The sequence below is a fragment of the Maniola hyperantus genome, chromosome 23 (genome assembly GCF_902806685.2).
Source record: "Maniola hyperantus chromosome 23, iAphHyp1.2, whole genome shotgun sequence".
In the NCBI taxonomy this organism is placed as follows: domain Eukaryota; kingdom Metazoa; phylum Arthropoda; class Insecta; order Lepidoptera; family Nymphalidae; genus Maniola; species Maniola hyperantus.
In genome coordinates this window covers 7,587,040-7,601,156 of record NC_048558.1, presented here as the reverse complement: position 1 = coordinate 7,601,156, position 14,117 = coordinate 7,587,040, and the positions used below count along the sequence as shown (strand labels likewise).

The window sequence follows — 14,117 nt, the reverse complement described above, 5'->3', positions numbered from 1 at the left end:
GTAGTTAAGCTTCGTACAAAATAATTAATGCGCATCAATATCGCCATTATGACCGCCCTGGGTATAGTGCGCTAAAAGCTATTTAAGGTAGTGGTCTTAGTGACAAACTTAGCGGAATCAATTTTTTCCATAAGGGACTACTTAGTTAAAAAAAAACCAGCCAAATGCGAGTTGGACTCGCGCACGAAGGGTTCCATACCATCCATACTAATCTGATAAATTCGAAAGTGTGTCTGTCTGTCTGTCCGTCTGTCTGTCTGCTAACCTTTCACGTACCAGTCGTTCAACCGATTTGGACAAAAATTGGTATAGCGATAGCTCGCATTCCGGGGTAGGATAGGCTACTTTTTATACCGGATAAACAAAAAATTCCCACGGGATATTTGAAAACCTAAATCCACGCGGACGAAGTCGCGGCCATTAGCTACTTATCTATAAAAACGGCAAAAAATCATATCTGTTGTATGGGAGCCCCCTTAAATATTTATTTTATTCCGTTTCTTTAGTATTTGTTGTTGTAGCGGCAAAAGAAATGCATAATCTGTGAAAATTTCAATGCGTCTTTCCGTGAAAATCGCTGCAAAAAATATATTTTCACAAATGAAAATGATTTAAAAGTAGCAATAATGCTAGATTTAATACTAACAGCACCCGCTATCCGCTAACAATGTGCCCACATCCTCCTGTGCCGCACGCGCGGGCGATAAATAATCCGCTCCTCCCATTACAGCGGCGCGCCTCGCAGCTCGGAATTTATGCGGAACTCATAAGCTGTTACTTTAAACCGTTAAGCTGTTATGCGGTTGAAACTTCAAACTTGTATAATACAATCATCATCATCTTCTTCTTCTTCTTCTTCTCGAGTCGACGGTCACCTCAAAAAGCCGCAACCGCGATTGCTCGATCTTAAAGGTAGCCGTGTGGTGAAAAGATTTTTTTATTTTTTTTATGCATAAGGTTCGCTAGCGATTTTTTGAAAAATGATCTTAAATTACATAAAGTTAAATTACATGACATTGTATGTAAAATCATTTAAAAGCAAACATACATGCACATTCACACAATTCACATGGAACAATTATTAATCATATAAGTAAAATGATACAAAAAGTAGCTAAAAACTTTCCGAAATAGTGAAAACATAAAAAAAAAATTATTCAAGGTGCAAGTCTCGATTAGTCAGCCTACTGATTTTGCGACTCCCTGCGACTTGTCTGATGTCGTCCGTCGTACTAGTTGGGGGCGGGGGGTCTTCCAACGCTGCATCTTCCGGTGTGAGGTCACCATTCCAACACCTTGAGACCCCAACGTCTATCGGTTTTACAAACTATGTGCCCTATATTACAATAATTTATCGTAGAGCGGAGCGAGACCAATAATTAATCTATGAATTTATCATTATTTTTTATTTTTTACTAGCCACCCGCCCCGGGTACGCACGGTACCTAACTAATTACAATTTCCGTAGGGATCTCTAATTTCTTGAAAATAAAATAAAAGTAGCCTATGGTAATTTTCAAAATCGGTTTAGTTTTTTTTTCCAAAGAATATTATTTTCTCTCTTTTTGCTTTTTGTGCTTTTTTTGTGTCATATCTTTTTGTGTCAGCATTGTGCCATAATAAGAGTTGGTTATTCCAGCGCTCCGTCCGAGCATAGCGCTTGTTTTTAGGCAAACAGAAGGTATTTATTGACAAAACTGTACGAACATTAATTTAATTTAAAACCGACTACCTAACTCAACCAACGAATTGTTTCGGCCTATCAGATACTTGTCAGCATTGACAACCACTCAAAAGGTTTATATTTTATAAACCAATTTCATCCGACACATTGTATATTGAACTTTACCACCATTAACTTAAGGGTTATCATAACTGCATATCTGATTTTGTATGATTGTTAACACCAAAATTGGTAATGCTTACGTGAAAATGCGCACGGACTCTTAGCTTCTAGTTTATAAGGTTGATTTTCCAATAGTTTTTGTTATTGTAGTGATGTTTGATATTGGTAGTTCTATTATCGATATAATTACGAAGATGAAATATGTCACGGGAGGAATTGCGGGTCGATTTTTTTAATAAACAGGTCACATACATATGATTGGGAATTATTGAGGACTTATTTATGTGGTGTTGCTTGTTAAAAAACAATTCTCTAACCGAACAGATACATAATTGTTAAAAAAAACCGGCCAAGTGCGAGTCTGGCTCGCGCAATGAGGGTTCCGTACTACAGTCGTATTTTTTCGACATTTTGCACGATAATTCAAAAACTATGATGCATAAAAATAAATAAAAATCTGCTTTAGAATGTACAGGTAAAGACCTTTCATATAATACCCCACTTGATATAGGTATCTCACTTCGAAAGTTGAAAATACTAATTATTAGTTCATAACCACAATTTAATTTTTTTTGTGTGATGTCACCACAAATTCACGGTTTTCAGATTTTCTCTAATGTCTGCTATAAGGCCTACCTACCTGCCAAATTTCATGAACCTATAAGGGTTCCGTTTTTCCTTTTGAGGTACGGAACTCTAAAAAAGCAATAAAAAAATATACTTACGCGTTGCAGTTATCGGAACTATAAGACATTAACAATCCCTTGGCATTATTATTTTTTTGCAATATTTCTTGGCACCATTCCACGCGGTCATGATTTATATAGTAATTAGATAAGGCTAGCTTTAAGTTTTATTGTATTAAAAAAAAAAAACCGCTCAGGGCGCGATACCCAGGTGAGACGCAGGTTCGAATCCTGTCTGATTCCTGTCCTGTCTAAGGGCCTGTGGAACCGGTTCCACAATTTTTGATATGTCGTATTCAATATTGTTTAGAACTCTCTTTACTGAATTTACTTAGTTCGTAAATTGATTTTCCATTGTTATCATTAAACTAATACACTTTGCCCCATCTATTACAGTTTACTTGTTCTACCGTTAGCATCGTGTTCCGATAGACACGATGTACAACGGTGGTAAGTAGTACCTACCATCATTGTTGAGTGATTTATATAGTGGTCAGATGTGGTCCGAGTGTTGCACGAACTCATTTTGTTACCGTTCGTCGTATTAAGCTAGTATTTTGTAGTTTAGGTTGAAAGGGAATTAATGTGGTTTGATATATCTCCCTTGGGCAACAGTGGCACTGATCATGGCCATCTTTACCCGGGGGTTCAAGGGGTGCGGTGCACCCGGGTGCAGGGCTCTAGAGGGTGCAAGCCTACCTCTCATAAATTTCGATAGGTATATGTTCTTCTTCTTGAAATGCCGACTCCTATCGGAGGTCGGCAATCATTAGGGCTACTTGCACCTTGAGCACTGCTGTTCGGAAAAGAGATCGGGTACTCTTTCCGTACCATATTCTTCTACGGCCTGGTGGTCTTCTGCCGGCTGCCTCTGAATAATGAGCTGAAGGAGGTCGTATTTGCTATTTCTCATAATGTGGCCGAAGTATATATAATAGAGCCTCAATAGCTCAACCGGTATAGGAGTGGACAGAAAACCGAAAGGCCGACGGTTCAAACCCCGCCCGTTGCACTATTGTCGTACCTACTCCTAGCACAAGCCTGACGCTTAGTTGGAGAGGAAAGGGGAATATTAGTCATTTAACATGGCTAATATTATTTTTTAAAAAAAATATATAGGTAGGTTAAGTTAACGAAATAATTTCCGCGGGTAAAAATCCGTTAAACTGAGTGGGCCACACTAGGGTCTATACCTAGTTTAAGGGTTTACCGTCTAATGCCATTAACAATGCCGCTAACATTGACGTTAAAATATTCTCATTTCAAGATGGACGTCGACGCTGCCACACTATATTTAATGAGTGTCAATTTTTCAAGCAAAAAATTTTTTTGTATTTAATATCTTCGTCCGCGTGGACTACTCAGATTTCGAACCCCTATTTTACCCCTTTAGAGGTTCAATTTTCAAAAATCCTTTCTTGGCGGATGTCTACGTCATAATAGCTACCTGCATGCCAAGTTTCAGCCCAATCCGTCCAGTAATTTGAGCTGTGCGTTGATAGACCAGTGAGTCAGTCAGTCACCTTTTCGTTTTATGTATTTAGATTAGTAGTGTTGGAGAAGTAAAACAGTTCCAAGAATAATAAATCACTAGACTTAAAATAATTACTACATACATGTGCATGTATTCTGAAGAAAGGTATTTGTAAATAATGAGAGCAATCTCTTCTTACTCTGTTCCAATATTTTACGAAAAGATTTTCGGAATATCTTCGTAAGCCGTCGGTTAATCTGAGGCTGCGCGGGCGCAGTGTCACTGACACGCCTCCGTTATGCAGAGCTTCTATTGACAAGCGTAAGCGTTAGAAAGAAAAAAGAAATAATCCTAATAATAGCCTAATTTAAATTTGTACTCCATATTAATCGATGGATCCAAGGGATGGCTGCGGCGCCCGTAACACAGGTTAACCTAGCACGGACGCCAAAGCACTCCTTAAGGTTCTTATATTTTTATTGTTTCTACCTTTTTTATGTGTACTTGTTTTAAGGAGTCTTTGTCTTGTACAACATTTTTGAATAAATAAATATTATATTATATATTATAATCCTAATAACCAGCTTTTTTTTAAATCGACCCATCGCCGGCAGCGCACGCCTCGGAAACTCTCAAATGAGAGGATTTTTTCCGACCTAATTCACATTATTTCAATTTCTCTAGGGATCTCTAATTTTTTGAGAATTAAACTGTACTTATAAACCTTCCTCTTGAATCACTCTATCTGTTGGTGAAACCCACATTAAAATCCGTTACGTAGTTTAAAAGATCTACGCGTTCATACATACATATAGACTGCGGTAAGACACTTTATTTTATACTATGTAAAGATTTATTATAAGTATAGACTATGCAGAGATATATTAAAGGAAGAACTGACTGACTGATCTATCAAACTAGTGTATGGATCAGGCTGAAACTTGTCATACAGATAGCTATAACAATATGACGTAGACATTCGCTAAGAAAGGTTTTTTAAAAATTCAACCCCTAAGGGGGTAAAATAGGGGTTTGAAATTTGTGTAGTCCATACGGACGAAGTCGTGAGCATTTAAGCTGGTCATATCATATACTTTAAGTCATTTAATTGACCCGCTCTTTTTATGGCCCCATGACCTCTCCCATGATCCGAGCAGACGCTTCCATTACGAACCGGTCGGTCGCATACACACACACACACACACACACACACAAAACACAATTCACACAGATTTTATAAGTGTGTGTGTTTTGATTTATGATAGCACATTGATACGTCAATCTAGGGCCTCCATAGCTCAACGGGTAAAGGAGTGGATTGAAAACCGAAAGGTCGACGGTTCAAACCCCGCCCGTTACACTATTGTCGTACCTTCTCCTAGCACAAGCTTGACGCTTAGTTGGAGAGGAATATATTATATTATTCCCCTAATAGTCATTTAACATGGCTAATATTCTTTTAAAAAAAAAAATTACTGCCAATAGAGTTCTGCATTCACTACTGAGCTGACCACTCTATCATTGCTGAGGGTCGTGACTCCTTCCTCTAAGCACAATCATCACCATCATCATCAACCCATCGCCGGTCCAGTACTGAGCACGAATTTCCTCTCAGAATGAGAAGGGTTTAGGCCATAGTCATGACCCAGTGCGGATTGGCAGACTAAGTCATTTATTAGAATTTCCATTTCTGTGGTAAAAATAAATTCTGTGGTACCTACATATTAAAGTGGATAGTTGATGTGATAGCCTAGTGGTTAGGACGTCAGCCTGCTATTCGGCAGGTCGGGAGTTCGATTCCGGGCACGCACCTCTAACTTTTCGGAGTTAGATATGTGCGTTTTAAGCAATTAAATATCACTTTTAAATATGCAGATGTACTTGTACCTATGTATCTTTTTGATCAATAAATAATTTATTTATTTATTTATTATTTATTCACTTCCTTTAACGGTGAAGGAAAACATCGTGAGGAAACCTGCATGCCCGAGAGTTCTCCATAATGTTCTCAAAGGTGTGTGAAGTCTACCAATCCGCACATGGCCAGCGTGGTGGACTACGGCCAAACCCTTCTCATTCTAAGAGGAGACCAGTGCTCTGCCGGCGATTGGGTTGATCATGATGATGATGAACGATCAAACGCGGTATTGCTTGATATGTAGCCTAATTAACATACAGGTTGCTTTTTATATGGAGATGAGAAAGTTTTTAGTGCGTTTTAGGCTTAAACCGTATTAGTATGCATGAGTTTATGACTGCTAATGGAAATTTGTGTTTGTACATATTAGGGTAATCAAACACATAACCCCCATTAGGGCTTATGTGTTGGGCTGTAGTCAAGCGAAGGTTTTGAAGTCTCAAATTCAATTTTAGTAAATAAATTAACGTTTATTTCAGACGTTTCCATCCATAGATTGTTAGTATGTTAGTAACGATTTTTCCTTAATTAGTAAGTAGTATTGTTAGTTCATTAATGGGTACAGTTAATTTTACTATACTGACTCAATAGCTACCTCCATATAGTGGTGTAGTATGGGACAGTCGGGCCTGTACCCGTAGTACAAGATTTTACATCTCACCAAACCAAACCAAATTCGAGAGTCGAAATACTTCCGCGTTACAGTAAACTGGATCTTAAACGCCTTGTTTTAAAGCTCAAGTTTGTCTACACTTCTACAGCCAGCGCTCCAAGCGGACACATTGCGAAATTAAAATCAGTGGCATTGAATATTTGACTTCAATTCAAGGCTGTTTGGGTCCATTTTACCGTAACGCGGAAGTATTTCGACTCTCGAATTTGGTTTCGTTTAGTGAGACGTAAAATCTTGTACTACGGGTACTGGCAGCAATTAATTTTAGGATGCCATTGTCGCTGGTATGTAAGCGCTGCAGGAGAGATAGCGCTTTTTTACGCATTATGGCAAAAAGTCATTGGTATATGAGCGTCTGCAAACATTTTAGATGCGGTACAGCGCCACGGCAGCCTTAGCAGCATCCTAAAAGCTAAGTTTAGAAAAGTCAAGTCAAATTTTACTACAGCAAATTCAGTTAAATATTATATTACTAGCTTTAACGGTGAAGGAAAAAAATTGTGAAGCCTGCATGCCTGAGAGATCTTTGTAATGATCTTAACGGTGTGTAAAGTCTGCCAATTCGCATTTGGTCACCGTGGTGGACACCTTAATAAGTCCAGCGCAGTGAGTATTTATTGGTTTACAACAGCGCACTTTTATGAGGAGAAGTGCTATGGGCTGGAAATAATAAACTAGGAATTAGTGTGTCGTATCCACGTACATTTTAATTCAATAAAAATCCATTTTATAATTAACTCGCCCTACCTTTTAAACGAAACAATAGGGGATTCTTGCGTGATTTAAGCTAGTAAAAGTTTGTTATCCGATAGGGAAAAGAAAAAGGTTAGTAATGATTTTAGTATGTAACTAATTAGGAAACAAAATCAAACTTATCTAGGAGGCTTTTATTCCACACTATCTGATCCCCGCGGCTTCGCCCGCGTGTATATAATATACTGAAAATATAGCCTATGTCACTCAGGAATAATGTAGCTTTCTACTGGTGAAAGAATTTTTAAAATCGGTTCAGTAGTTCCAAAGAAGAAGAACTTGTAAAAATTGGTGTAAAGTTAAGCAGGTTACAGTCCGTACAAAATGACTCCTCACGCGCCATTTTAACTCTATGGGTCAACTGTCATGTTATGATTTGAAAAGAGCAACTGCTTTTCTTGTCGGCTGTTCTCAGTAGAATCTGATTTACGAACCAGTGGTAGAGTCACAGACGTAGCAAAGAGTCAAAAGGGTGGTGCCGCCGTAGGTATATTCTCGGTTTACGTGATCAAGTGACCCTCCTGAAAATACTAAGAAAACACATAAAGGTCAGACTTAAAGCCTAAACTGAATTATTCATTGTGTAACGCCATCCATCAATATTTAAGCGTCGGTCGGAGACACAATATGGGATTACCGCCCGACATCGATGCGCCATCGCGACCCGATCCGACTCCCTACATCTTCTATAATGCCATCATCATCATCATCATCATCATCATCATCATCATCATCATCATCATCATCATCATCATCATCATCATGATCAACCCATCGCCGGCTCACTACAGAGCACGGGTCTCCTCTCAGAGTGAGAAGGGTTTTGGCCATAGTCTACCACGCTGGCCAAGTGCGGATTGGCAGACTTCACACACCTTTGAGAACATTATGGAGAACTCTCAGGCATGCAGGCTTCACGATGTTTTCCTTCACCGTTAAAGCAAGTGATATTTTAATTACTTAAAAACACACATAACTCCGAAAAGTTAGAGGTGCATGCCCGGGATCGAACCCCCGATCTGCGATTGGAAGGCGGACATCCTAACTACTAGGCTACCACAGCTATATAATAATACTATATAGCTATATATAAATCCATACTAATATCTAAATATATAAAAGGAAAAGGTGACAGACTGACTGACTAAATGATCTAGTAACGCACAGCTCAAACTGGACGTATCGGGCTGCAACTTGGCATGCAGATTGCAGATAGCTATTATGACGTAGATATCCGCTAAGAAAGGATTTTTGAAAATTCAACCTCTAAAGGGGTTAAATAGGTTTGAAATTTGTGTAATCCACGCGGACGAAGTCGTAAGCTAGTCTTCTATAAATCCATACTAATAGTATAAATAAGATAAGAAAGCATGTCTGTTTGTTGGTTTATTGGTTTGTCCTTCGATCACGTTGCAACTGCATAGGGCTGATTTTTACCCGGATTTAAAGATCTGGAGAGTGATTCGTTTATTCAGTTTAAACACGATACACTTACAGAATGTGTACATGCTATTAAAATCTAATTACATTGTATAAAAATTACTAAGTAACTATACTTATTATCCAAGCTAAGGAAAAGTATAAAGTATAGTAATCGTAACGTGCTTTCTGAGGCATATATTAGATGCAGGAAAACACCGTGCACAATGCTAAATTCGCTACAAACAGACGTACAAAAGAGGTGTCCGTCAAAGCGGCAGCTCGCAGCTGTGTAAACTACTTCAAACACGTTTGAATGACAATGGGAACAGACGCAGAGCAGACTGCATATTATGCTACTTTTAGGTTTAAACGCGAATATTTTAGGAACTATGTTAATCACTACCCATATTATAAACTAGCTTATCCGCGTCCGCGTGGACTACATAAACTTTAAACCCCTATTTTACCCCCTTAGGGGTTGAATTTTCAGAAATTCTTTCTTGGCGGATGCCTACGTCTTAATAGCTATCCGCATGCCAAATTTCAGCCCGATCCGTCCTGTAGTTTGAGCTATGCGTTGATAGATCTGAGCTGAAATTTGGCATTCAGATAGCTATTATGACGTAGGGATTTGGGATGCGCTAAGAAAGGATTTTAGAACATTCAACCCCTAAGGGGGTAAAATAGGGGTTTAAATTTAGATAGTCCACACGGACGAAGTCGCGAGCATGAGCTAGTTACTCTAAATACTATAAAAAAGCTGCCATACCCCTTCCAGGTTAGCCCGCTATCATCTTAGACTGCATCGTCACTTACCACCAGGTGAGATTGCAGTCAAGGGCTAACTTGTACCTGAATAAAAAAAAATAAAAAAAACTTTTTTAAATACAACTAATTGACGGATGGCAGATAAACCAAACTAATTCTAAATTTAACCGGATAAGGTTAATCTTAACCTTCTTATCAATCCGTCTATTAGCCGTACCGTACCATATAAGTACTTAAACTAGTTCCGAGATGTATTTTAATGTACTCGTAAGATCGGACTTTATTAGTAGACCGTTCGTTTGAGGGGGAGACGCTATATGCAAAGTCTCCTTGCAACTGTGCTTGCCCATTTGGGCATATATGAAACGATGGTTGTTTTATTGTATTCGATTTAATTACACTTTTTGTTTAAAGCTTAGTAATTATTTATTTACAAAACACATATTATCAAAGTTCATAATAATTTTGATGTAAATATATAAACTCGTTTCATAATGTAGGGTCTATCATAATAACTTTACATATTTTATATTTACTAAGGTAGGTACTAAGTAGATCCGTGTTTATTCATGAAAAAGGACAATAAAATATACCTAATGGTTAAATTCGCGTCTCGGTATAATCTAGATTAAACGTTGCTTGTTATTCCTAAATATAAGTTTGTTACAAAGGAGTTTATAGATTAAGCTAAATATTTTAAATAAACATGATACCTACCCCCCACCATCTTTGAGTGATATAAATACGCTTCTAGGCAAGGTCTTAGAATAAATCACATGTATGGTTGTCAAGCGCAAGAACGATAATAATATTATAAACAGGTAAAATAAGTGTTTTTTTCCAAATTTTCTATATTCAAATGACATCAAAGCATTTACCTGACCAAGCAAAGGGCGGATTTTTTTTTCTTAGAAAGAATATTAGCCATGTTAAATGACTAATATTCCCCTTTCCTCTCCAACTAAGCGTCAGGCTTGCGCTAGGAGTAAGTACGACAATAGTGCAACGGGCGGGGTTTGAACCGAACTTTCGGTTTTCAGTCCACTCCTTTACCAGTTGAGCTATTGAGGCTCTTAAAGGATTATATTCGATGATAATAAAAGTGTAGACGCGATGTACTCCTAACCGAGTTTTGTCTTGTGGACGTGTAGCTGTATGGAAATCAGCCGGCTCAAGTGAGCGAGGCACTTCAAAACTCCCGGGATCTGTAATCAAATGATTGATCTTGACCTCCGCTGATTGATATCTGTTCCTTAGTTAGTTACGCTTGTAGTTTATGTGTGTGTTCATTATAATTGTTATGGATAACGTTATTGGTGTAACGTTATAATTATCTTGTATTCTCGATAATCGAAGTCGTTTATGGAACGGAGTATGACTAATGTACATGAAAAAGAGAAATGGATCAAGAATACTCCCTTGTGGTACGCCCCCTGTAATAGTCCTCACAGTCTGGAATATAGGTCTGTGTTTGCTGCATCCAACCCATCATCATGATCAACCCATCGCCGGCTCACTACAGACCACGGTTCTCCTCTCAGAGTGAGAAGGGATTTGTAGTCTACCACGCTGGCCATGTGCGGATTGGTAGACTTCACACACCCTTGAGAGCATTATGGAGAACTCTCAGACATGGACGTTTCCTCGCGCTGCTTTTCTTCACAGTTACAACAAGTGATATTTAATTAATTAAAACGCACATAACTCCAAAAAGTTAGAGGTGCGTGCCCGGGATCGAACCCCTTTTTTTTGTTTTTTTTTTTTTCCGTGGGGAAATCCTCATGGATGCCACCGCACCCGGGGAGGTGCGGAGGTTATGTCGGACTCTTACCGACTAAAACCCCACGATGTTCCACGCATCGCCTGGTGGCTGGGCTACGGGGCCAAACACGTTCGCGCAACCCAGCCAGCGGCGCCTGCTGAGGACCCACCTCAGGGGACCAATGAAGTCCCTACCCACCGTCTGAGGCGCACCAGGAACACAAAGGTGCGCCTTCCGACTCGAGGACTGGTTTCTTTTTCGGACGATAGACTGGGATCGAACCCCTATCTCAACCCATGTAATCTATAAAATAAGAAAAACATCTACCAATCTATCTATCATCATCAATAACAAGTGAAATATCATCTACCTACGTTTTGCGGCCCTCTTACACAAATAATAGTGTTTTCATTTATGTGATATTTTGTAATCTTGAAATGTAAGCGATATAAAAATGTGCAACTATTTCGTAAAATGTAATTTCGATTATAAAATTTTATGCCTTTGTTAGGGTTCCGTACCTCAAAAGGAACAATTGGACGATCACTTCGTTGTCTGTCTGTATATCTATCTGTCAAGAAACCTATAGGGTACTTCCCGTTGACCTAGATCATGAAATTTGGCAGGTAGGTAGGCCTTATAAATTACATGTAGGTACCTAAATAAAAAAAATCCGAAAACCGTGAGTTTTTGGTTAAATATCACACAAAAAAATTAAAATGAGTTCATGAGCAAAGTATTTTCAACTTTAAAAGTAATATTAATACCAAGTAAGGTATCATATTATGAAAGGGTTTTACCTGTACATTCTATAACAGGTTTTTATTTATTTTCATGCATGCAAAATGTTGAAAAAAATCGCCTGTAGTACCTACGGAACCGGTGCGCGAGTCTGACTCGCACTTGGCCGGTTTTTTATTATTATTATTCCCTCACTTTTTATTTTGCTTGAGTTTGCAACAAAATTACAATTTGAGTGATTTGAAATAAAAAGAATCTTAAAATTAAAAAAAAAAAAAAAAAAGATTCCGACGAATTGAGAACCTCCTCCTTTTTTTGAAGTCGGTTAAAAATGGTCAACATGCTATCAACGAATTCATTTAGCATTATATTCGTTATTGTTAAATTATTAGTTGATTGGAAATTCTGTGAAGCAGGGCTACGTATAATTGGAGGAAGAAATGCACTAAAAGACGAGTTTCCTTTTGCTGTTCGGCTTGAATGTCAAATCCAGATAACCAGAAATCGTACTAAACAGTTCGAGTACCGAAGATTCTGCACAGGAGCTGCAATATCCCCATCTTGGATACTTACATCAGCACATTGTGACAGTGATAAACTAAATTTTGAGCCTCCTCGCATCCAAACTGCAAAGAAATTCGCAAGATATAGTAGTTATTTTCCAAAAGAAGAAGGGCATTTAAGTCCCATAACTAAAGTGATTGCCCATCCAAGTTATATACCCCATGAATACAGTAAAAATGTAGACAACGACATTGCGTTGTATCAAACTGAAAAGTTAAAAATTAGTTCTTATGGAAAGATTAGCGCAATTGACTATACTTCTTTTATAGGACACGAAATTTTCGTACTTGGTTTTGGTCTTAACAATGCATCTGAGTCGGAAAAGCCTTTGCAAGTATTGAAGGGAATTGTAATAAAATGTAATGAAGGGGTAAGTGGTTTGTTATGCGTAGTACCTCAATGCGGTTTGGAAGCATCGACGTGCTCAGGAGATTCAGGTGGTTCAGTGGTTCATGCGTCAGGAATTGTTGGTATCAATTCAGCTTCTTTTACAACATGTGAACGTTTAAAGGGCAGATTATTACGACCAGGTCTCCCGTCAGATATTATTACTATGGTCAGTCCATTTGTTGATTGGATATCGAAAATAATTACCAATAAAACTGATGAAAGCTTGTGAGAATATTGTATTTCTTAGCCTGACCCTGCCCAATTTAAAAGTTTGAATACCGCATATATATTATGTACGCCATTCTCATGTAAGTGGAGCTAATCTCATCCAAATCCTTTCTATGGCAATTAGCGATAAGGCCGCCTTTTGTATCTTCCTTCTATCTGTGTTTTTTTTTATTCTTTAATGTAATCCTTCTTGTGGTTGTGCAAATAAAGTGTATTTATTATTATTGAATGTTTTGAATTATTTCTTTAAATTTTTCTAAGAAAAGATAACATGTGAGTAAATTATATTGACGTACGTGACAAAAACTAATGTATCAAGAGTACTCCCTTGTATTATGCCGCATGATTAATCCTCTTGGTTTGGAAAAAATACCGTTCAAAGTCTGTGTTTACTGGATCTTACAACCCGTATATTCCTTATATATAAAAAAGGTGACTGACTGACTGATCTATCAACGCACAGCTCCTACTACCAGTAGTTAAATACTAAATTTCAGCCCGATCCGTCTGAAATTTGGCATGCAGGTAGCTATTACAACGTAGACAATTGCTAAGAAAGAATTTTTAAAAATTCAAACCCTAAGGGAATAAAATAGGGGTGTTAAATTGTCCACGTGGCCGAAATTGCGGAAATAAGCTAGTATTTAAAATAAGAGTGAAATAATTATAGAAACCATTCAGCAATACCTGCGTTTTGCAGGTATTGCTGAATTGCAAACCCATACGTGTGGTATCTATGGGTCTTCAAAAATGATATTGAGGTTTCTAATATGATTTTTTTCTAAACTGAATAGTTTGCGCGAGATACACTTCCAAATTGCTAAAATGTGTGCCCCCCCAATGTAACTTCTAAAATAAGAGAATGATAAAACTAAAAAATATATATGATGTA

General features: G+C 38.0%; 2 protein-coding genes across 2 annotated transcripts in view; both read left to right on the top strand.

The window, feature by feature from the left end:
• Window positions 1-14,117, top strand: part of LOC117993128 (uncharacterized) — a 713,143-nt gene that overhangs the window by 146,217 nt on the left and 552,809 nt on the right. The window lies entirely within an intron of this gene.
• Window positions 12,380-13,226, top strand: LOC117993241 (trypsin-3-like). The gene has a single exon (XM_034980993.2). The coding sequence runs from the start codon at window positions 12,384-12,386 to the stop codon at window positions 13,224-13,226; it is 843 nt and encodes a 280-aa protein (XP_034836884.2). The 5' UTR covers window positions 12,380-12,383.